General features: G+C 45.0%; 1 protein-coding gene across 1 annotated transcript in view; it reads right to left on the reverse strand.

Annotated features, from left to right (window-relative positions):
- Positions 1–23,539, reverse strand: part of ADGRD1 (adhesion G protein-coupled receptor D1) — a 722,099-nt gene that overhangs the window by 47,737 nt on the left and 650,823 nt on the right. Inside the window, exons 13-14 of the mRNA XM_086942663.1 lie at positions 10,034–10,160; positions 2,815–2,856 (exon numbers count right to left, since the gene is read on the reverse strand). Of these exons, the coding sequence (XP_086798789.1) occupies positions 2,815–2,856; positions 10,034–10,160 (169 nt within the window). The remainder of the gene's footprint in view (positions 1–2,814; positions 2,857–10,033; positions 10,161–23,539) is intronic.

The following is a 23,539-nucleotide window of genomic DNA, read 5'->3' on the forward strand; positions in this document are numbered from 1 at the left end:
GGACTTGTCTAGTGGAGAAGGCGTGGTCTAGTTCAGGAAGTACGATCTAGTGGATGAGGTGTTGTCTAATACAGGAAGAGTGATCTAGTGGAGATGTGATCTAGACAAGGAGCTATCTAGTGCAGGGTGTGTACGTTAGTGGTGCAGGTATTGCTAGTGGAGGCATAGTCTAGTAGAGAAGGAGTGATCTGGTGGTGGAATGTTGTTTAGTGGAGGAGGTGTACCCTAATGCGGGCGGTGTGATCTAGTGGAGGTATGGTCTAGTCAAGGAGTTATGGAGTGCATCAGGTGTAGTCTAGAACAGAAGATGCAGAGTAGAGGAGGAGTTATTTAGTGCAGGAGGTGTGTGTTAGTTGTGCAGGTGTTGCTAGTGGAGGCATGGTCTAGTAGAGGAGGTATGATCTAGTGGAGGAGTGTTGTCTAGTGGAGAAGGTGTGGTCTAGTGCAGGAAGTGTGATCTAGTGTATGATTTGTCTTTTGCAGGGTGAGTGTTCTATTGAAGGTGTGCTTTAGTTGAGGAGTTATGTAGTGCAGGATGTGTGCGGCAAGGGTGCTGGTGTTGCCTAGTGGAGACATGGTCTTAAGACAAACTTAGGACAGACTTAAGACAGACTTAAGACAGACTTAAGACAAAATCCTAACTTTACTAAAACAAAATGCCTTCTGTGAATACCAAAAGTAGTACGTTTAGGATTTTGTCTTAAGTTAGTTCTGTGAATCGGGCCCCAAGACTTTATACACCCTATGGTTGCAGTTCCTGGCTTCAGGAATCCTTCTCTGTCATAAAAATCAACAAATACTTATATTCATTTCCCAGAACTAATAGCAGAAACTTTATTTAACTGTACAACCTCCAAGACTGCTGATCATGTCTGTACCAGTTGTTAAAGAATGCCAAGCCGAATTACAGGCGCAACCTATTATTCTGGCTGGTGAGGGCAACCAGGCATAAATATTTCCCTGTGCTCTAAACTGTGCAGGGTCTTAAATTTCATTTGTTGAAAAAGATTCTTTGCTCCACTGTGTAAAGAGATTTGCAACACTTTAAGTTGGAGAGAACTACTGAAGACAAAGGAGGGGCTTGTGGTTATTAACTGCTGGTATTGGCCAAGTGCTCCAACACTTCAATGCTTATCTTTCTGTTTCTCGCATTTTCATTTAGAACTTTTTACTCTCAGAGGGTGGCATGCTCTCATAACACTACAGTCCTCCTCTGTTGGCCTTTAAGGACGTCCTCTTCCTTGCTGTAGCATCTCACATGGGCTTTGAGTCTGTAACTCAGTTTGAAGTTCTTGAACAACTGATTTAGAAGAGGGCTATAATTCTAAAGTTTGGATGAGTATCTATCATTCATAGACATGTAAGCTATCTTTTACTTAATTAAGACAATTTGAGTTTAAAAAATGGAAATGTGGGATTGCTAGTCCATCACAATGTAAGATAAGATAAAGAAATGCTCCCTTTGTCTAACTTTGTCACAGCACGAACTAGTTCTTGAAATCACAGACACAAATGACTGAAAAAGCGGCTTGATACATACAGGAAGAGGCAGACAACACTGTCATTTTGATAAGATTAACTTGTACTAGAAGTAGAGAGCGAAGGTGTGCCATCTTTGAATAGCCTATCTTTATGACTTTTCAGGAAAGCTTTTTTAAAATTCTGGCCCTATGTGAGCACCCTTCGTCTGACAGAACGTTGAATCAAATCCATGTATCTGAGTCCGATCAATCACTGGTTTGGGAAGATTAACTCTGAAGCCGGAATATTCACTGTATTCACATGCAGTGCCTTTACAAATTTGTGTCTGCAGATTCACACCCATTAATTGTTTGCAGACTTCTGGAAATCAGAATTCTTTCCTAAATAGGATCCGCGTTTAGGCTGACCTGATGGATACAGGGATGTGGTTTCAGATCCCAGGTGCATGGATGGAAAAGGCCTGTTGACTTGTCTTGTTTTTTGTTTTTTACACTTCTTAGTCTGCAGTGTGATGGTGTCCTGGCTGCGAGTGTTCAGAGAACCACCAGAGATGGTGAGTTTGTCTGCATGATAAGCAGGAGAGCTGCTCTTGGTGGCTTTGTAAATGATGCTGCTGGTTTTGAAGATGATGCGGTCTAGCTGTGGGAGCCAATAGATGTCCATCAGGATGGGATGATGTGATCATATTTCTTCAGGTCATGAATTTGATGTGCTGCAGTGTGTCGGGTGCCCTTAAAGGCACTAGTAAACAAGGTGTAATCCAGTGCAAGAGGCGTGATCTAGTAGAGCATGAGATGTCTAGTTGAGGCATGGTCTAGTAGAGAAGGCATGATGAAGTGGAGCAGATGTGTCATTTAGTGGATAATGTGTGTGGTCTAGAAAATAAGGTGAAGTCAGTGAAAAAAGGGTGGTCTTCTGAGGGAGAAGTGACTTAGTGGAAGGAAGTGTGGTTTAGTGAATAAAAAGAATAGTCTATAAAATAAGATGAGGCCAAGTGGAAGGAAATGAGTTATGCTGGAGGGCAATCAGTCTAATGGAGATGGGGGTGTGGTTTGTAAAGAGATAGGATCTGGTGGGAGAAGGAGTAATCAAGTGGACAGGGTGGTAGTCTAGCGCAAGGGATGGGGGGGGGTGAGCAAGAGTAGAGGGAGTGGTCGAGGAAAGAAAGTGTGGCCAGAAGGAAGTGAGTTCATTTTTAGGATCTGTAACATAATGGAAGGCTAGTGTGGAGTAAGCAGACTCTGAGAATTATTTAAAAATCAACATTTAATTATTACTCTACAGCAAATGCATTCCCTTGAAAGTGACATATGTTTCAGCAGCAAAACTTACCTCTGAGTTCAAAAGACAGTGAAAGAGGAAGATGAAGAATCCCTGGAGGATGAGAGTAAAAAGAACCAGCATTACTCACTGAGCTGAAGAGGATGTGAATAGGTTTACACTGACTTACCAAATGACACAAGGACATGCACGCACTCATTTACATTGCCATGCCAAATAATACAAGGACATGCATGCGCTCGTTTACACTACCATACCAGATGATACAAGGACAGGCACGCAGTTGTCTACACTGCCATACCAGATGATATAAGGACATGCACGCACTCGTCTACACTGCCATAGCAAATGATAAAGGACATGCATGCACTCGTTTACACTGCCATTCCAAATGATAAATGACATGCATGCACTCGTTTACACTGCCATTCCAAATGATACAAGGACATGCATTCACTTGTTTCCATACCAAATAATACTAGGACATACATGCACTCGTTTACACTGCCATACCAAATGATACAAGGACATACAGCCCTAGGGTAATGCTGGGGTCAGCTAGGTTGAAAAACTGAGCTTTTGGGTTAAAATGTACATAATAAACGTTTTTTTAAATTGTTTTTTAACTTTTTTTTCAAGTAAAATGTTATATTTAATCAATGCCATGTCAAAATAATATCATTGAACAATGTCAGCAAGAAAGGGTTCACTCAAGGGTGAAGGAACTTTTCAAATTATAAATGTTTTGATCATTAAAATAAGCACAATGGAGAGCAGCACAATGTATTCATTTATTCAATAATCAATGTCACAAAGTGCCTTAACTAGAGTTTGGCGTATGTGGGAGATCTACCCATAAAAAAGGTGGGTGTTCTGTCTGCCCTGTGTAGAGTCTATAGGCCCTCCATGCCCTCTACATAGAGCAGACGGGGTACCTGGCAATATTTGGCAGATGTCCGCAAACGGCAAACTCCAAATAAAGCCTTTTGACGCTTTAAAGTTGGATTAGAAGGGAAGCAGTTCACTTGCTCCAGATGGCACAACTGTAACCTCAGGGCCCGATTCACAGAACTAACTTAAGACAAAATCCTAAATTTACATCTTTTGGTATTGTCTGACTTAAGTTTGACATAAGTTTGACATAAGTTTGACATAAGACAGACTTAAGACAGACTTAAGACAGTCTTAAGACAAACTTAGGATAGACTTAAGACAGACTTAAGACAGACTTAAGACAAAATCCTAAATTTAGTACTACAAAATGCCTTCTGTGAATACAAAAAATAGAAGGTTTAGGATTTTGTCTTAAGTTAGTTCTGTGGCCGATCAATCACTGGTTTGGGAAGATTAACTCTGAAGCCGGAATATTCACTGTATTCACATGCAGCGCCTTTACAAATTTGTGTCTGTAGATTCACGCCCATTAATTGTTTGCAGACTTCTGGAAATCAGAATTCTTTCCTAAATAGGAGCAGCGTTTAGGCTGACCTGATGGATACAGGGATGTGGTTCCAGATCCCAGGGGCATGGAGGGAATAGGCCTGTTGACTTGTCTTGTTTTTTGTTTTTTACACTTCTTAGTCTGCAGTGTGATGGTGTCCTGGCTGCGGGTGTGCTGAGAACCACCAGAGATGGTGAGTTTGTCTGCATGATAGGCAGGCGAGCTGCTCTTGGTGGCTTTGTAATGATGTGTTGTGGGTTCTTTTAACCTTTTAGGTCATAGTGCTTTACGTTACAGTGTATTATACAAAATTCTACGAACTGTATTTCTTGTAATGTTACGCTGTTTATTACGCTTCAATGTGTTTAAAATTCTCTTTTTAAGGTGGATGGGGGCTACTGCTATACAAATGTATGTATCTTAACCATCCTTTCTTCACCCAATGGTTATTTTTCCTGTGATATTTTGTCCTCATTGCAGCATCCTAGAGAATGCTATCATTATTGATTTTTCTTGTTTTCGTGGTTCGGTCTTCTTTGATGCTTTGTCCATTTGCTGCATCTTTGCGATTCGTTATATTATTCTATTTGGGCTTAGTTCTCTTGCTTCCTTTTTGCTTTTGTTTAAAGAAAAAGGGATAATGTTATATCCTACTTACTAGTATAACATGTACTCTAGCCCTGCTGCCTCTAGCTGCTCAGCCAGAGCGTGAGTTGGGCTTAGAATGTTGGTGTGCCTGTGATGCGTGGAATGCCAGGGTGTCTGAGTGGGATGAATGTTGGAAGTTAGAGATGGGCTGGGCAGCTAGGAGGCTGCTCCTGGCGGGGCTGGTACCACACTAGGCTGGCTGGAGTCAAGACAGATGTAACCTGAACTGAAGATTAATAAAGAAGACCTAAATATACATCCTGGCTCCTGGTTCTTTCTACATAGGACACAACAATGCTGCTGGTTTTGAAGATGATGCGGTCTAGCTGGGGGAGCCAATAGAGTTCAATCCGGATGGGATGATGTGATCATAATTCTTCAGGTCCTGAATGAGACATGCTGCCGTGCATAGGGTGCCCTTAAAGAGGACTAGTGGGGAGTCTCAGAGGCTATGGAGTAGGGCAATTCCACCACCCATATCCAAGAGTACAGGAGCTTGGACAGCAGTTCTGAAGCCGCTTTCTGGAAGAAACAATTTGACTTTCTCTAGAAGACAGTGCAGGTACCAGGTCATCTTTGTTTTTGGGCAATGTCTTCCTTGAGAGGTCGGTGTCCGGGTGATTCCAATTTATTTCGTATTCGGTAAGAGTTGGGGGTTTGAAGCCATCAAAATACATGTTTGTCCTGTATCTTGTCAGTTGTTCTTGGCCCATAACAGGAATCCTGTCTTTGTTGGGTTTTCTGGTAGGTGCTGCACTACCACGGCTGATGATGTGCGAGGGTTTGAGGCATGGGATGTCTAAAGCCTAGGAGACTTTTCAACAAGTGTTGTGCATCATTGGCATGTTGTGATTCTTGATGTTGTTATCTGTGAGTAGAACACCAAGCGCCTCCATATAAAGGTGGGAATGGGTAAAACCATTATCGAGAGCACGTGCACCTGTTATGAATTTCTTGCAGACTATTTCCACGTGTAGGTTGTATTTATGTAAGCTAACAGACTCGCGTATTGGAGCCTTTCACTTTTCAATGCTACTCTACAGAGAAAAGATGCACAATCACTAAACATGCAGAGAACAGTTCTTCATGCACTTACCGGCATAGAATTATGATGGAAATATGTAAATATCGCATTGCGCGCTCTTTACATCGAGATTGGCTTAGGTATGTTTAACGTGAAAATGACTGTAGCAATGGCAAAGTCAGGAATGTTGTACATTTCCTGTGCAAAAAACAAACCTCACCCTCCTCTGTGCATGAGAGGGTTCGCACGGGTGGGATGGTGCACTCGCCCATGTTCAAACCCGGCCAGCCCTTGTAGTTTCGCTTGTAGACGTGCACCGCGCCAATGAACATTCACGGTCAGATTCACCAACTTTTATCTTAATGCATCGCAGCAACCGAAGATGCTGCGTTAAACCAATGGAAAAGATCAAAACAGCGCCAAGTCTACAAAGATATGACCCTGTTTTTCTTTCTCTCCTCCCAGTGCTGGCACACAGTTGGCTGCCATGCTACAATGCAGGCCCCATTGCACCATAGTGCACTGCTGTGTGTGTTCTGTCAAGCATAGGTTTTTTACTGGAAAGGGACACAACTATGAGGTAATACTCTTTTGAGTTTGTGTGGGTGCTCAAACCATAAGCCTGTCTCGAGAAGGCACACGTTTTTGAAGCAACTTCTTAACTATCAATGTCAGTAGATCAGGACTTGCGTCAAAAGTCATGGGTGGCTGCATGGGAACTTATGTGTGCCAGCCTTGGAACACCCCCTGGATGCAGAGTGGCACCTAACTTTGTGTTTCTTTAGCTTCCATAAAACACAAATCAGGATTTGCGTAGGAAAGTAAATCCCAACGCAACATTGTAAGCTGGGTTTGTGTCACTACTGTGATGCAAACCCTGTACAAAGAGTTGATAAATCTAACTCTCACTGCATTGCACCATCATCAATTCCAAGAATGTGTTCAGCACGACAGCGGCTTTGACCTCCTGAGTGTGCAGTTTGTGCCCCGAGCATCAAGACAATGATTGTGCAGTGCCTGAGACAAATATTGAGTGTTAATGTGGCAAGCGTAGCACTGTACTTAATCCCCTGGGTGGGCAGGAAATTTGGATGAACCATTGAGGGTCCAGTACAAGTCACTGAGATGGATGCCCAGGGTGCAGAAATATCATCACGCCCCTCGGAGTGCATTGCATGGCCCCTTCATGCACACATTGCCCGTGCAGTGATGCACTATCATAGAGGCACAGTTTGCTGCACTATCATGTATTTCGTAGTGTATCATAAACATTACTTTCACTCAGCCACTTGGTGCCACCATGAGTATTTATACTGCTCCTGGATGGACTGCATGGCACTATGACTAGGCCAATAGTGAACAGTGCAGGGCCCTATGACTAGGTCACTATTGAACAGAGCAGTATGACAAGGCCACTAGGGAACAGTGCACTATGACTGGGCCACAAGTGAACACTGCATGGCACTATGACTGGGCCACTAGTAAACAGTGCATGGCAATATGGCATGGCCACTAGTGAACAATCCATGGTACTATGACTGGGCGACAAGTTAACAGTGCATGGCACCGACTTGGCCATAAGTGAACAGTGCACGGCACACTATGACTGAGCCACTAGTGAACAGTGCATGGCACACTATAATGAGGCCACTAGTGACCAGCACATGGCACACTAAGACTGGGCCACTAGTGAACAGTGCATGGCACTTTAACTTGGCCAATAGTGACCTGTGCATGACACCATGTCTGGGCCCCTAGTAAACAGTGCATGGCACTATGACTGGGCCACTAGTAAACAGTGCATGGCACACTATGACTGAGCCACTAGAGAACAGTGCATGACACACTATGACTGGGCCACTAGAGAACAGTGCATGCCACACTATGACCAGGCCACTGGTGAACAGTGCATGGCACACTATGACTGGGCCACTAGTGAAGAGTGAATGGCACGAAGACTGGGCCACTAGTGAACAGTGCATGGCACTATGACTGGGCCAATAGTGAACAGTGCATGGCACACTATGACTGGGCCACTAGAGAACAGTGCATGACACACTATGACTGGGCCACTAGAGACCAGATCATGGGACACTATGACTGGGCAACTAGTGAACAGTGCATGGCACTATGACCGGGCCAATAGTGAACAGTGCATGGCACTATGACTGGGCCACTAGTGAACAGTGCATGGCACACTATGACTGGGCCACTAGAGAACCGATCATGGCACACTATGACTGGGCCATTAGTGAACAGTGCATGGCACACTATGACTGGGCCACTAGTGAACAGTGCATGCCACACTATGATCGGGACACTAGTGAACAGTGCATGGTACCTTGACTAGGCAACTAGAGAACAGTGCATGGCACACTATGACCGGGCCACTAGAGAACAGATCATGGAATACTATGACTGGGCCATTAGTGAACAGTACATGGCACACTATGACTGGGCCACTAGTGAACAGTGCATGGCACACTATGACTGGGCAAATAGAGAACAGTGCATGGCACACTATGACCGGGCCACTAGAGAACAGATCATGGAACACTATGACTGGGCCATTAGTGAACAGTACATGGCACACTATGACTGGGCCACTAGTGAACGGTGCATGGCACACTATGACTGGGCAACTAGAGAACAGTGCATGGCACACTATGACCGGGCCACTAGAGAACAGATCATGGAACACTATGACTGGGCCATTAGTGAACAGTGCATGGCACACTATGACTGGGCCACTAGTGAACAGTGCATGCCACACTGTGATCGGGACACTAGTGAACAGTGCATGGCACCTTGACTAGGCAACTAGAGAACAGTGCATGGCACACTATGACTGGGCAACTAGAGAACAGGGCATGGCACACTATGACTGGGCCACTAGTGAACAGTGCATGGCACACTATGACTGGGCCACTAGTGAACAGTGCATGCCACACTGTGATCGGGACACTAGTGAACAGTGCATGGCACCTTGACTAGGCAACTAGAGAACAGTGCATGGCACACTATGACCGGGCCACTAGAGAACAGATCATGGAACACTATGGCTGGGCCATTAGTGAACAGTACGTGGCACACTATGACTGGGCCACTAGTGAACAGTGCATGGCACACTATGACTGGGCAACTAGAGAACAGTGCATGGCACACTATGACCGGGCCACTAGAGAACAGATCATGGAACACTATGGCTGGGCCATTAGTGAACAGTACATGGCACACTATGACTGGGCCACTAGTGAACAGTGCATGGCACACTATGACTGGGCAACTAGAGAACAGTGCATGGCACACTATGACCGGGCCACTAGAGAACAGATCATGGAACACTATGACTGGGCCACTAGTGAACAGTACATGGCACACTATGACTGGGCCACTAGTGAACAGTGCATGGCACACTATGACTGGGCAACTAGAGAACAGTGCATGGCACACTATGACCGGGCCACTAGAGAACAGATCATGGAACACTGTGGCTGGGTCATTAGTGAACAGTACATGGCACACTATGACTGGGCCACTAGTGAACAGTGCATGGCACACTATGACCGGGCCACTAGAGAACAGATCATGGAACACTATGACTGGGCCATTAGTGAACAGTGCATGGTACACTATGACTGGGCCACTAGTGAACAGTGCATGGTACACTCTGACTGGGCCACTAGTGAACAGTGCATGGCACACTATGACTGGGCCACTAGTGAACAGTGCATGCCACACTATGATCGGGACACTAGTGAACAGTGCAATGCACCTTGAATAGGCAACTAGAGAACAGTGCATGGCACACTATGACCGGGCCACTAGAGAACAGATCATGGAACACTATGACTGGGCCATTAGTGAACAGTACATGGCACACTATGACTGGGCCACTAGTGAACAGTGCATGGCACACTATGACTGGGCAACTAGAGAACAGTGCATGGCACACTATGACTGGGCCACTAGTGAACAGTGCATGGCACACTATGACTGGGCCACTAGTGAACAGTGCATGCCACACTGTGATCGGGACACTAGTGAACAGTGCATGGCACCTTGACTAGGCCACTAGTGATCAGTGCATGGCCTATTCTTCATACCCTCTGGGCATCAGGGCACAGTATCTGTGGACACTCTGGACTTGGACTCACCTGCAAAGAGTTAAAGATGGCGAACATGTACTGGAAAACGATGGCCCGGTCATTGACCGCCAGCACCCCGAAGATCCAGGAACTACCCAGAATCGGAAGCAGAACCGCCACAGCCTTGGCAGTCAGCCTGGTGGAAGAGCCAAAGCAGAGGGGATGTGAGGAACAAAAACAGAAGGAAGAAGATGTAAGCATTACAGAGATGTGACTATGAAAAGACAGTACCAAAAAGATGTGCATTAAAAACGTATAGAAGCATTAAACAGGCTCAACATTGAAACCAAATATTTGTAACAAACAGTGCATATCTTTAAAACTAAAATGTTAACTTCAGAAAGAAGGTGATTTACGAAAGAAAATGTGATCGTTAAGAGGATGATTTGATTATTAAAACTAATTTGAGTTTTAAAAAGAAAATGTAAGTATCAAAACAATTTTGTAAAAATAAACATAGGATTTGAATGTTAGCAAAATCATATTGTAGTAAACATTGTCGTTAAAAAAATGAGGTGTTCCAATTATCTTTAAAATGAAATACTCTGGATTACGAAAAGAGAAACCTAAGGGGCATATTTACAAGGACATGGCGGAGTGTGGGGCTGAGGCAAATTTTGCAGCGCCACACTCTGCCATTTCCAAAACGCTGGGATGTGCTGTATTTACAACTATACGTCACACTCCTGTGTTTTCCCTAGTCCTGGTGCTAAAAATAGCTGCCTCGTGCCAACACAGGCACCTTTGTGCCATAGTGCAAGGGGGCCCGCGTTGCAGGGAATTATTGTCTACGTGAAATAATGGCATTTGTTAATTCTATGTGTGCTGCAGAATACAGCGCACATAGAAGTAACACATCGTCATTATTTAACTAATGTTTATGTACAGGAAGGGACACCTTCTTGCACATTAACACTCAGTAAGGAAGTTTTGATCTCAATAAAATAAAAAAACATAATAAATAAAAGTATTTCTTCTTATTGCATCATTAAGTACAACCGGACTATGAAACACAATTGACCTGAGGGCAAAAGGAAAGGACTGGGGCAGTGTAACTGACATACATAGAGTGGAATTTGTGACATGATGAACTCTTGTGAACATGCTTCTGAACATCATGTATTCTTGTGAACATTATCTACCCTTGTGAACATCATATAATTTATGAGCATTACGTATGCTTGTGAACATCTTGTATGCTTGTGAACATGATGTATTCCTGATTTCCTGTGCGTGCCAGTTATCATTGAGAGCTGGCTCCCGGGAGCAGTGGTGATTTCACAGGCAGCTTCCGGTACATGAGCCGATGGGCACAAGGCGGGATGATGTGGGGTCTGGTTTAGACCAGGATGTACTAGGGGCATGTGGAGGGTCAGTGCCTGAACTGGTCCTCTTCAGATACCTGCATTAGACTATCTTCACCACGTTGCACATACTTGCAATATGAGATAAGGCTGTGAGATGAAGCGCATTTCTAAGATTCGAACCATTTTTCAGTAATTGATTATTCAGCTTCAAGGTCAGCAACACAACCACTAGACCACACTACATACAAAGCAAACTACTGGTTTCTAAGCGCTAGGAAGCAGCCGCAGATACACCACAAACTGGTATTTCCGGGTCCAAACCCCGAGTTATGTCACTGCATACAGATCCGAGAGTAACTAAAGGCGACTCCAAAAACTGCAGCACAGGCTCCCGAAGTGAGGGCTCGGGGAAGGGGGAGGCTGGCAGCACGTAGGAAGCCCGCTTTCAATACCGTCCCCCCCCCTCCCCCACCCCCCTCCAGGCCCCCTATCGGCCTGTAGGTCAGACAGCTTGTACCGTTGTATTACTCCGTTCTTTTCAATCCGTCGGCTGCACTTTAGGAACATTCATCAGAATGTATTTTCTTTTTTTAATATAAAAGAATTGGTTCTGAGGATGCGCTGAGGACATCGCAGAAGCATCTTTGGAAACAAGTCCGCCTGCCGTTGCCATGACAACAGCAGCATCACATACGGGAGACCTCTTGCACTCCTCCATCAGAGACACAGCACATTTCAGACATAATGCAGTCATTTGTTGCATAGACCTGCAAAGCCCCAGATGTAATATGCACACGTGCACATTATACATCCGCGCGTGCATTTAATGTATAATGAAAGGCAGGGCTGTGCGTCAGTTGAGCCACACCAGGCCTTTTACAAGCATCTGCTGTGCAGCGCTGGGTCTTTTTATATCCAAGTGGCAAAGACAGAAAATGCTCCCTCGTCCAATCAAATTATTCTATTAACACTGACGATATGAATTTGTGTATAGTGTGGAAATTAACAGTCAAAAAATTCAAAATTCCTTAGATGATTTGACCAAACACAGTAAGCATTGGCAAAGAAAATAGGTCTCACTCATGACACCAGGGCACAGAACTATTGGCTTTGACAATGCTTTTTTATATCGGACAGTTGCCGTGCATGCAAACACAAGGCTGACATGACGAAAGTTGTTCCTAGTGCTTAATCAATCAATCAATCAATCAAAAAAGGTTCCCAAGATGGCTGCCATGACCGCGCAGGTATGTGGGTGACCGCGCAGCAGTAAGTGTAAAATGTTTTTCTGCAAGAAAAAGAGGTCCAAGAAGACTATAATGCATGCGCACTTTTGGGGTGGACGGAACTCACAGAGTTTCACTGAAGACTCTGTCAGATTCCACGGAGTTCCATGAGCTGGCGGAATCGACACAATCCGCTGCTGGCGCTGATTTGCATCGCGAACGGCACGTGCAGTGCGCCAGAGGGCACTGCTTCTTTGCTGCCCCTCCAGTAGATTTCCTACTCAAGTAGCAGTTTTCTCACCATGAACGGTCCCGACCACTGGTGAATGCCCCCGTTGAGAAAATCTCACCAGTCCCTGTGCCTGAAAATCACGCATAACACAGAGTGGGCAAAACTCTGCGCACTCCGCTGGTGGTGCTGAATTTATCTCCCAACTGAAGGACTGGGTTTTTCTAAGACCCAGCGGTGCCAGGGATAACACCTGAAACCTTCGTGGGTTACCTGTTCCGGCGTACAAATGACAGAGACACGGGACACTTCCTTCGGCGCCAAAGATTCGAGGTTTATTTACTGCAGGGAACACAGAAGTCACGAGAAGTACATAACATGTATGTTCAAGGAGACTGCTTCAAATCGTATCTGTGGATCGCTCCTTTTATACAGTTTTTCGTCATAAGGTAACATGGCAAACAAAAGGTTACAACCCAGTTCCCACAGTAAATTTCATAGGGGGTCGCTTTCATTTATTCAGGGCCCGGAACATAATCACAGTAGCATTTGTCGGTTCCCAACTGTAAAAGTACATCTTCCCAACATTAGTGCATTCCATTCGGCTGTAAACGAATCAAGGAAGAGTCAGAAACAGGTGCAGAGGAAGACGAGGATAGTGAACAGATCTAAAAGAGTGTAAAGGGGGTGGTATCAGGAAACACGATTGCAGGGATCAAAGGAGACGTGCCTAATGAATGCACAACTGAGACAATAGACCGGCACGGCAAGATGAGCCTCGAGCGGGGCCATCTGCCTTACAGTGTCATCCCACTCGTCATAAAGACACCCTCAAAGGAACACGTGTCTTCCACAAGAGTTTGGGAATCCCAGGGTCACGAAGCGGACAGTGTCCGTTCGCTGGCTACTTGAGGGCAAGAAACAAAATGGATGCCGTATCTAAAATGGAACCCGTGGGTTCAGATGAAGAAACCCACGAAACAGACGAACGGTTTAGGCTAGTACAGCGAAAACGCGTACACCCACTAAACTCGTCATTTGCGGTTCATAGATACCAGACTCGACCATATTCGGGCGAGTCGAAAACACCACTTACAATTGTTACGGAACCTCAGACGCTCCTTTTGCCCTCATGTAGGCAAGCACTAGTCGATATCAGAATCGATCTCGATATTCATCAGACCATCCAGATGTTGCTGCAACATTATTCTATCCATCAGTGCTTCCTTGGTAACAGGTGGCCGTCTTATAAACGTCGTAGCACAGAGGCCACATAAGGCAGGACCACACTGCACACAAAGACAACACGTGAACAGAAAAAACCCCAATGATCATCAGAATTTTCCAACCCCACGTCGACATCAGGCCCCAAAACCACCCTAGTAGCGTCCAATCCCCTACGTCCACGTGTATGGACTCGGAGATCTTATGCAACTTCGAGATGGCTTGATAGACAGTTGGAGCGTTGTCAGGAATGAAAATGCAGCAACTCGAATGGATCACCTTACATACTCCACCTCTATCTGCGAGGACAACGTCTAAAACCATACGATTTTGTAACGTCATAAGCCTGTCCGCCTGAAGCTCTGCTGTAATGTTGCCAAGGGCACTGGCAGTGATATTAGCGGTCGATTCCACCACTCGAGTCAACTGTCTCAGGTTCCTACTATTGATCATAGGTCCCCAAAACGGCAAGAAACCCTTAAAGAAGTCTCCTGCTTCTTGACCGGCAGTGTCCTCTTCACTAATCACGCCTCTCACAACTCTAGTCTTGTGATAATCCGACTCAACAGTAAAGGTCGGCGGCAACAAATTCGCAATATAACATGTGCCTGAGAAGTCACGAGGCAACCATGTATATGCGCGGTCGTAGCAAACGAAGTAAGTACCCTTGGCAGTCAGAAGAACCGGGGAACAGAGCATTGGTAAAACATACGTTTCGGTACAGGCACTCCTCCCGAGCTGAGCTCGCGGGCTTCGGCCAAGGCCTTTCAAACAGAAATTACCGAGATGGGGTACGATCCAGATCGGGGACGAGCTTTTAAGCTGCCGATCACCCACTGACATGCTATACTCAGCCTCACTCAGATCTCTGTATGCTCGCACCTCTTCCTCTGGGATAAGCGATGCGTCGAAGATATCCCTATCTAAATCGGCAATCGCTCTTGCCAAAGGCTTGTGGTACGGGCCAGGACCATGATCTGCAGTGCGTGGCTCTCTATGGGGGTAGGAATCTAGTGCGCTACGAAACATTGTTTGAAATGCTCGAGCTGAACCCTGGGAACTGTAAGGAAGGACCAAGTATGGAATTCCCCTATCGGTGGTATGTGGCATTAACCCACACACCCAACAGTTAGTAGTGTTCATCACCAACTGATGCTGATGAAGGAGCTGAACGAAGGAATTGTTCATAAATTCCGCACGTCTAACCTGCTCGTGTTTGGGTAAGATGTGAAAAGAATGAGGAGAAACAGTGGAAGTAGGTTTTGGTTCAGAGGAAGGGGTAGGTGAAGCAGAAGGCAATAGTGATTGTATCGCATAATACACTCCACCCACCAGTAATGAGGAAACAGTTAGGAACAGTATGAACACCTGAAACATAAAGCATTTGGTACGTGCAATCCTATGCAATTCGGATCTTTGCGCTTGAGTCTTCTCCACTCCCGACAACTTTGAGAATGCCATCCTCTAAAACCGTCCGCAACGTTCTTGACGCACTTCGTTCTGTGTAGCAATAGTCAATCCCCAGGAGTTCCTAGGAATCGACGGTCTCCGACCTAGTGTCAGGACCTACTAAACAGAAGGAAGTACCCGCACGGCCCTACGGTCCACCCGGATGCGAGGTTTTTTTAATTAAACAATATATACAGAATCTCCTAGCTGTGGAAACAAATACACATATGTGGAAAAGAACTCAGAATTCAAACAGAAACCACAGTTGTTCAAAAATGTTCAGAGTGATAATGGGGGTAACGTGGATTTCAAAAAGGAAAAAGCAAAAATAATTTTATTTGTCTCTAGTATTGGAACGAAGAAAATATCTGCTTCTTCCAGGACGAGTCTGCTCTTCAAACAATTGGTCGGATGATGAAACAGAGTCCTGTCGGTCAGACAATAGTTCAGATCTTGAATTCTCCAATGACAAAGGTTCAACAGTGTTATCTGGCTGCACTGAAGTATCTCCCACAGGCTGAGCGTCACTGAACGGCACAAAGTTCGGCAAAGCTTCGGTTTCAGATGAGGCGATGCCTGTCCTCACCCACGAGTCCGCTGGTAAAGGTATCGGTACCTTTTTGGTGTGGGTGGCGTGCACCCAATGCTTGCGGCCCTCCAAATGAACAGCAGTTCTCGTGGCGAGGAGCACTTGGAAGGGTCCAATGAACCTCGGCTCAAGGTTTCGCTTTTGGCCAAAATTCCTGGTAACCACCCAGTCTCCGGGTTGGAGCTGGTGGCCTGGACCCTCCGTCTGTGCCGGCAGTGCTTCAAAGACCTGTTGATGAATTAACCTCAGTTTAGCAGTCAGATCATGAAGGTAATCAATCAGCATTGGATATTCAAGATTCGTGAATGCATTGGGTCTAGGAACCCCTCAAATATTTGCAGGACGGCCGAACACAATCTCATATGGGCTGAGCCCTACTCGAGAGTGTACAGTCGCCCAAGTTGACAGAAGAGCCAGGGGAAAAGCGTCAGGCCACGAGAGACCAGTCGTAGCCTGAATCTTTGCGAGTTTTAGTTTTAGAGTACCGTTGTACCCCTCAACCAAACCTGCTGACTGGGGATGGTTGGCGCTATGGAATTTTTGTGTAATTTCAAGGCCCTTACACACACTCTTCATCACACTCCCCACAAACTCACTTCCGTTATCAGACCATACAATCCATGGCATTCCATACCGAGGAAAGTATTCCTTTAGTAGGACTTTCGCTGTGGACAAGGCAGTATTGTCTTTGGGAGGATAAGCTTCGATCCATCGGGAGAATGCGCAAACCACAACTAAAACGTATTTTAGGTTATTACATCGCTCCATATGGATGAAGTCCAAATGAATTACCTCAAAGGGACATGTAGGAGGAGCAAAGTGGCCAGGGGGTGTAGGAGTGCCCTTGCCAGGATTGTACTTCATACATATCATGCAATTCTTGACCAATCTCTCAGCACACTTAGCGATACCATCATTCTTCCATACGGGGGACAACAACTTGCAAATACCTTTCGCACTAATATGTGACAAACCGTGTGCCATGGTCACAACAGCTAGCACATATGCATCCGGCAACATCCACCTTTGATTCTCCGACAAATCAATCCAACAGCCATTCGCATCCAACTTTCCTGTACTCTCCTTCCACTTGGTCTTTTCAGTCTCGGTGGCCTCATTCTGAATCGCTTTCACACTTTCAATAGTGTCCTCACACATACCAGTTTCTGCAGGCCACCTTACCGAACTCGTCACATACATTCTAGTTGTAAGATTTCTCGCAGTCTCCTTAGCGATCTCATCAGCAAACGCATTACCACGACCAACATCATCCATCACCTTACGGTGTGCACTACATTTAATAATTGCCACCTGCTTGGGCAATGTAAGTGCATCTAAAAGATCATTCACAAGCTGTCCATGCTGGATCTTCGTACCATGCGACGTCATAAAACATCTCTCTCGCCACAATCGTCCAAAGCTATGGGCGACGCCAAAAGCATACTGGCTGTCGGTAAACACATTCACCCTCTTCCCTTTCGACAAAACACACGCTCTCGTCAACGCAATTAACTCTGCCGCCTGTGCAGAATTCTGATTCAGTCTTGCAGTTTCCACAACCGTACTCAACGTTACCACAGCATACGCAGTCGTCACATCACCATTCGGCAACTTAAAACACGAACCATCCACATACAAAGTACCATCGGGTTCTTCCATTGGAGTGTTTTTTAGGTCAACACGACCCTTCGTTTCTTCCTCAGTTCGCAGATAACAATCGTGTGGTGGTACCTCGTCTGATTCCATATTGATTGGCAACAAAGTCGCCGGGTTTAGGACATTGCAGCGCTTTATTTGAATGTGACTTGCCAAAAGCGTCAACTCATAACCAGACAACCTTGCGCTCGTCAAGTGTTGGGTTTTCGTACGATTCAAGAGAGTGTCAACTGCATGCGGAACCATCACCGTAAGCATATTATCCATGACCAATCCTGCAGATTGTCGGATGGACACAGCAGCTGCCGCTGTTGCTCTTAAACAACTCGGCAAAGCTCTAGCTACTGGGTCCAAGGTCGAGGAAAAATATGCACATGGACGCTGCTTACCGCCAAATTGTTGCGTCAAAACACTCAACGCACAACCTTCCCTCTCGTGAACGTATAATGTAAACGGCTTACTGTAGTCAGGAGTACCTAACACAGGGGCCGAACACAACGCATCACGCAGTTCAGAAAAACTTTTCTGACACTCTTCCGTCCATGGCAAAGGAGTTGGAACATCCTTGCACGTAAGAGCTACCAATGGTTTCGCTAGCAATGAAAAATTTGGAATCCATTGCCTGCAGTACGACGTGATACCTAGAAAGGCACGCCCATCTCTCTGAGTTGTTGGCACAGTCATCCGAGCGATCACTGCAATTCTCTCTGGGGTCAACCTTCTTCCCTCCTTTGACAATAAGTGACCTAGATAGGTTACTTCTTGGCAACAATATTGCAGTTTAGAAGGCGACACCTTGTGATGTAAGTCACAGAGATGTTGCAACAAAGACACCGTAGCAGTTTTGCAAATGTCTCGTGTGTCCGCAGCCACCAATAAGTCATCGACATATTGGATCAAGGCCGCACCAGCCGGTAACACAAACGCATCAAGTTGACTCTTGAGGGCTTGGCTGTATATCGATGGACTCTCACAGTAGCCCTGAGGAGCGCGTTTAAACCTAAAGCTGCGGCCACCTAAAGAGAAACCGAACAAGTCCCTGCTCTCCTCAGCAATCAGAATGCTAAAGAAAGCATTCTTCAAATCGATCACTGAGAACCAGGACGCAGATGCTGGAATCAGAGTCAGTAAAGCCGTAATGTCAGGCACCACAGGGAACTGAGGAACCACAATTTTGTTCACTTCCCGTAAATCAATGACAAAACGATAAACAGGAGGCTTAGATGGATCAGTGCGTTTCAGAATGGGTAGCACAGGACTATTACACACGTTTCCCCGAGTCTCCTCGATAACATCTTTCTCGATCAAGTCATAAATGATCGCTAATAACGCTCGCTCACCATCAAGGGAGATACGATACTGGGGAATACGTGGTAATCGCACATTCGATTTCAATTGGACAACATAAGGGGAGATGTCAAGCAGGCCCACGTCATTGGGACCTGTTGCCCACAAAGATGCAGGAAGAGAACTCAATTCCGGTGGGAGCTTATCAATTGACAAGTACATGGGAGAGATTACTCTCTCACCCAATGTAAGCTTTACTCCCGCAGGAGAACAATACAAAGTCGCATACAAACGTTTCAGCAAATCCAGGCCCAAAAGATTTTCACCACAACCAGTAGTCAAAATCAAAGGAGCTTGCAGCTCACGAGGCCCAATTGTAAGGAGCAAAGGGTGAGAAACCGGATTGCTAACAGGGGCGCCGGAGAATCCAACGGAAACATTTGTTAAGCCAGACAAAGGTGCGCCAGGGAGTTTCGAATGCATGATGGCTCAACTACGCCCAAGGTGGCAACTGCGACGTAAGGCCCTCTCTGATCAACCGGAACTGATACTACTCCCTCTCCTTGTCTATGGCTATCCTAGTAATTACCGTCGTCAGTACCCTGATCGACGTAATAATCGTCCACATTGTACTGTGCAGATCTACCCGATGATGATCCACGCTGATCAAAACAATTATTGGAATCAGAGGAATTATTAGAACGCTCATTTTGATTCTGAGTAACACCACGACCTCTACCTCGTGAAGCCTGTTGAGGACCACTGCGGCCTCCTCTAGATGAATTGCCACTATTTCGATCGCGCAAAACCGGACAATCAAATTTCAAATGACCCTCACCTCTACAATAGGCACACTGATTGTACCCAAGCATAGATCTCTGCGAAGGAGAGTCATTTCGCGACTGTGACCTAGCAGGCTGTGATTGCGATCTATTCCATTGTTGAGAATCATTTTGATTTGAGCGCGGAGGATACGCTTGTTGCAACAAAACTTTCGTTTTGAGCTCTTTCGTCTTCTTGTCTGCACGATCTTTTTCCTCTTTCTCTTTATTTTCATAATATTGAGCCGTAGCCAATATCTGGGCAGAAGTAGAAACAGCCCACGCACTCTCTGAATTTCTTAATTTATTGCTAAGGTCAGGCAACAAATTCGACACAAATTTATCCACAAACAATCTCTGGCCTCCCTCAGTTCCCATATCTTGACCACTATGATCGATGAATGCCTCCTCAAATCTCGTAAAGAAATCGGAGACACTCTTGTCCTTCTTTTGCTTACAAGCAAACAATTTGTCCCAGTTAACTTTCATATCTGGCATAAGCGTTTTCATAAGGGTAATTATTCTCTGGGGAAGATCGGTAATGAGCTGTTCGGGCTTAGCCCCACCAACTTGTTGTCCATCAGCCGCCACAAGAGCAGCCCAATCACCGCCTAACTCGGCTGCATGATTTTCTTGACGAATTTTCGCCCAAATCGGTTGCGGTACGACATTGCCGAACAACATGTCGATGTCGGCAAGATTCATTATCGCAGCATCCACTAGTTGGGACAATTCTTTATAGTACCCTGCAGGATTTTTGCGAGGGTCAGGCAAAGTTTGCTTAACCTGCAAGACTTCCGATCGTTTCCATGGGAGGTGTATCCACACTCTCTGGAAATGTGGCAAGATAGCAGGATTAACAGTCGTATCTCACCTGGCCTCCACACTGGTGGAACTTCACGCATGGGAAACTGACCAGGCGTCGACATCCATTCCTCATGTTCGTCTTTAAACAATGCACGAGGCCTTACAGTGGGACGAAAAGATAGTAGATGCTCGACAGCACGTCTAACATTGCTACCCACAATCATACCACTCGAAAACTAAAGCTGAAGGTCAGTTAGAGCAGCCAATACATCATCTGCCGCATCAACTGATATCTCGTCACGTAAGAGTTTGCACATTTCTTCAAACACGAATCTCTGTGTTAGCTCATTAAATTGGATAAAGGTATCAACAACTATGCGTGGAGGATTTTTAAGGGGATACCTAATCCAATTTTTCGCCATTTTAAATAGCGTATCACGTTCCCTACCACCAGGAAGCTGACTTCGTCTTTGGGGAGCATCAGAATCAGCAGACCCAAGAATCGGTCCAAGAGGAGAGTAAAAGTTAGCAACAATATTAGGAATGCGTCGTCGAACAGACGGGGAAGAAGAGAGAAGTAAAGGGGTAACAACAGGAGGACCGAAAACAGAAGGTGCAGGAGCAGCAGGAGTAGCCACAAGAGTGGAAATAGCGGGAACAGTAGCTTGGGAAGGTATAGACGGCGGAGCAGTAGGGACAGGAGCAGGTAGAGGAATAGGAACAAGAGGATTCGCAATGGCAGGTTGAGGAACAGGGGGAACCACAGGAGCTGTGGTATCCTGTGCATATGGAGGTGGCGACTTCAGTAGATAGGACAACAAAGGGTCCTCTACTGCTTCCTCACCCTTCTTATCTGTACCCGTCGGTAAAGCGGGATAACATTTATCCACTGTCATACGTTGTAATCTATCAAAAATTTCCTTTTCCTTCTCTTCTTTGTCTCGCTGAAACTGCTCTGCATTTCTCTTTTTTTTTTTTTTTAATTTTTATTATGAGAGTTCATACCGGTAAGTACATATTCCTAAATGGATACATAGATACATAGATAGAAGCATAGCATTATACCGTCATGCGAAATAACAGAAAGGATAATAAACAATACAGAATCAATTAACATGTTAAATATATGCACAACCAGTAAATCATTCATTTGTAGTTAATTTTGCTGTCCTCCACGTAGCCACTGGGGCCCAAAGTCGCTTGCCCACATCCCTTAGCTTCGCTCCCTTTAAATCATATAATGCTTCCTCAATATTATGTATGCCCAACATTCTGCACAACCACATTTGAAAAGTTGGGGCTTCTGTATCCTTCCAGGCTGCGCTAATTAAAATCCTGAGAACTGCTACGGAAATAAAAACTAGAGCTTCGGCCTCAATACTCATATTTAATTTCACATCACAGCCAATTATTATCAAGGTTGGGGATAGGTTAATTTTGACATCCAGAAGCCCCTCTAAAAACCGTATTATTTCAATTTTAATATTTTTTAGTTTTTCACAGCCATAGAACATGTGTATAAGATCTGCTGTACCATTTCCACATCTGGGGCAGTTGTTATCTGTCGCTTTCCCCCACGAGAATAATTTTTCGGGCGTATAGTATAAATTAAATAGGGTTTTGTAATGTTGGGCTCTGAGATTCGAGGAGCGCAGAAACCTCTTATCCATAGCTAACGCCTTATCAAGGTCTACTTCGGGATCTCCCAATTTTTTGGACCATGCGGTTTCAATTTTTCCAATATCGTCAATTGATGCGTCGTTAAATATTTTATATATATCTCTAATTCTATGGCCCCCTGACTTCAAATACTCAATTAGTTCGAATTTCCTAAGCAAAGTGATACGTGGCCTAATTGATTTAATTCTATTTACAATCTGTATGTATTTGAACTCTTGATAACCTTGTAGTGAATAGTTTTGTGTAAGTTCTTCAAGTGTTCTGCACTGATCTCTGATCATTATTTGCCCCAACTCCACAATACCATGACTCTCCCAATGGCGCCACGTTCCATCCCCACTAAGATTTGGAAAGAGTGTTGAATTCCAAAGTGGTGTACGATGATGGATAGTAGGTATATCTAGAACTTTTTTAACCGTTTTCCATATATACCATAGACCTTCAAGCGTCTTGTATCCTATTTCCTTGTAATAGCTCCTCTGAGTTCTCCTTAATAAAAGCCCTACGGCTTCGCTTCCCACCAATAGCTCAAAAATTGATGGTATCCCCGCCTGCCTGAGGGTTGGGCCCCCCGGATGGAATAGAATAGCCATGTCTGTGAGGAGACATGCAAGATGATAGCTCTTAATATCTGGCAGTCCCAACCCACCTCTATCTTGTGGTAATGACATATATCTATTTGACCGCCTTATTTTTCCATATTGCCATATAAATTTCATGAAAATGGCCTCAATCTTCTTAATAATTTTCTCGTCAATTTTAAATGGGATTGATCTTAATTTGTAAAGCACCTTAGGAAACATTGTCATTTTTATAACGTTTGCCCTTCCAATCAGTGATAGCTGTAGTGAGTCCATTCTTTTTAGATCTGTTTCCATAGATTTGATAAGAGGGGTGTAATTATCGTCAATTGTTTTACCTGGTTCTGCATTTATTGTTATACCCAGGTAAACTGCAGATCCTACATATCTTCCGTCCACCTTGGCTATTTTTTTAGAACATAATACCTGTGTTTTATCCACATTTAGTCGGTAGCCCGACACGTCTCCAAACTGACCAGTTATGTTAACTACCTCCCTCATAGCTAGCTCTGGATCTTTTGTAATGACTGCTAAATCATCCGCGTACGCGAGAAGTTTAGTATGAAACCCATTTGATATTACTGGTTTAATAAGCGCGCTGTTCATTAATTGTGTAATTAGGGGGTCTATGTAGAGCGCAAACAAGATTGGAGAACATG

This window comes from Lissotriton vulgaris, chromosome 11, assembly GCF_964263255.1.
Source record: "Lissotriton vulgaris chromosome 11, aLisVul1.2, whole genome shotgun sequence".
NCBI lineage: Eukaryota > Metazoa > Chordata > Amphibia > Caudata > Salamandridae > Lissotriton > Lissotriton vulgaris.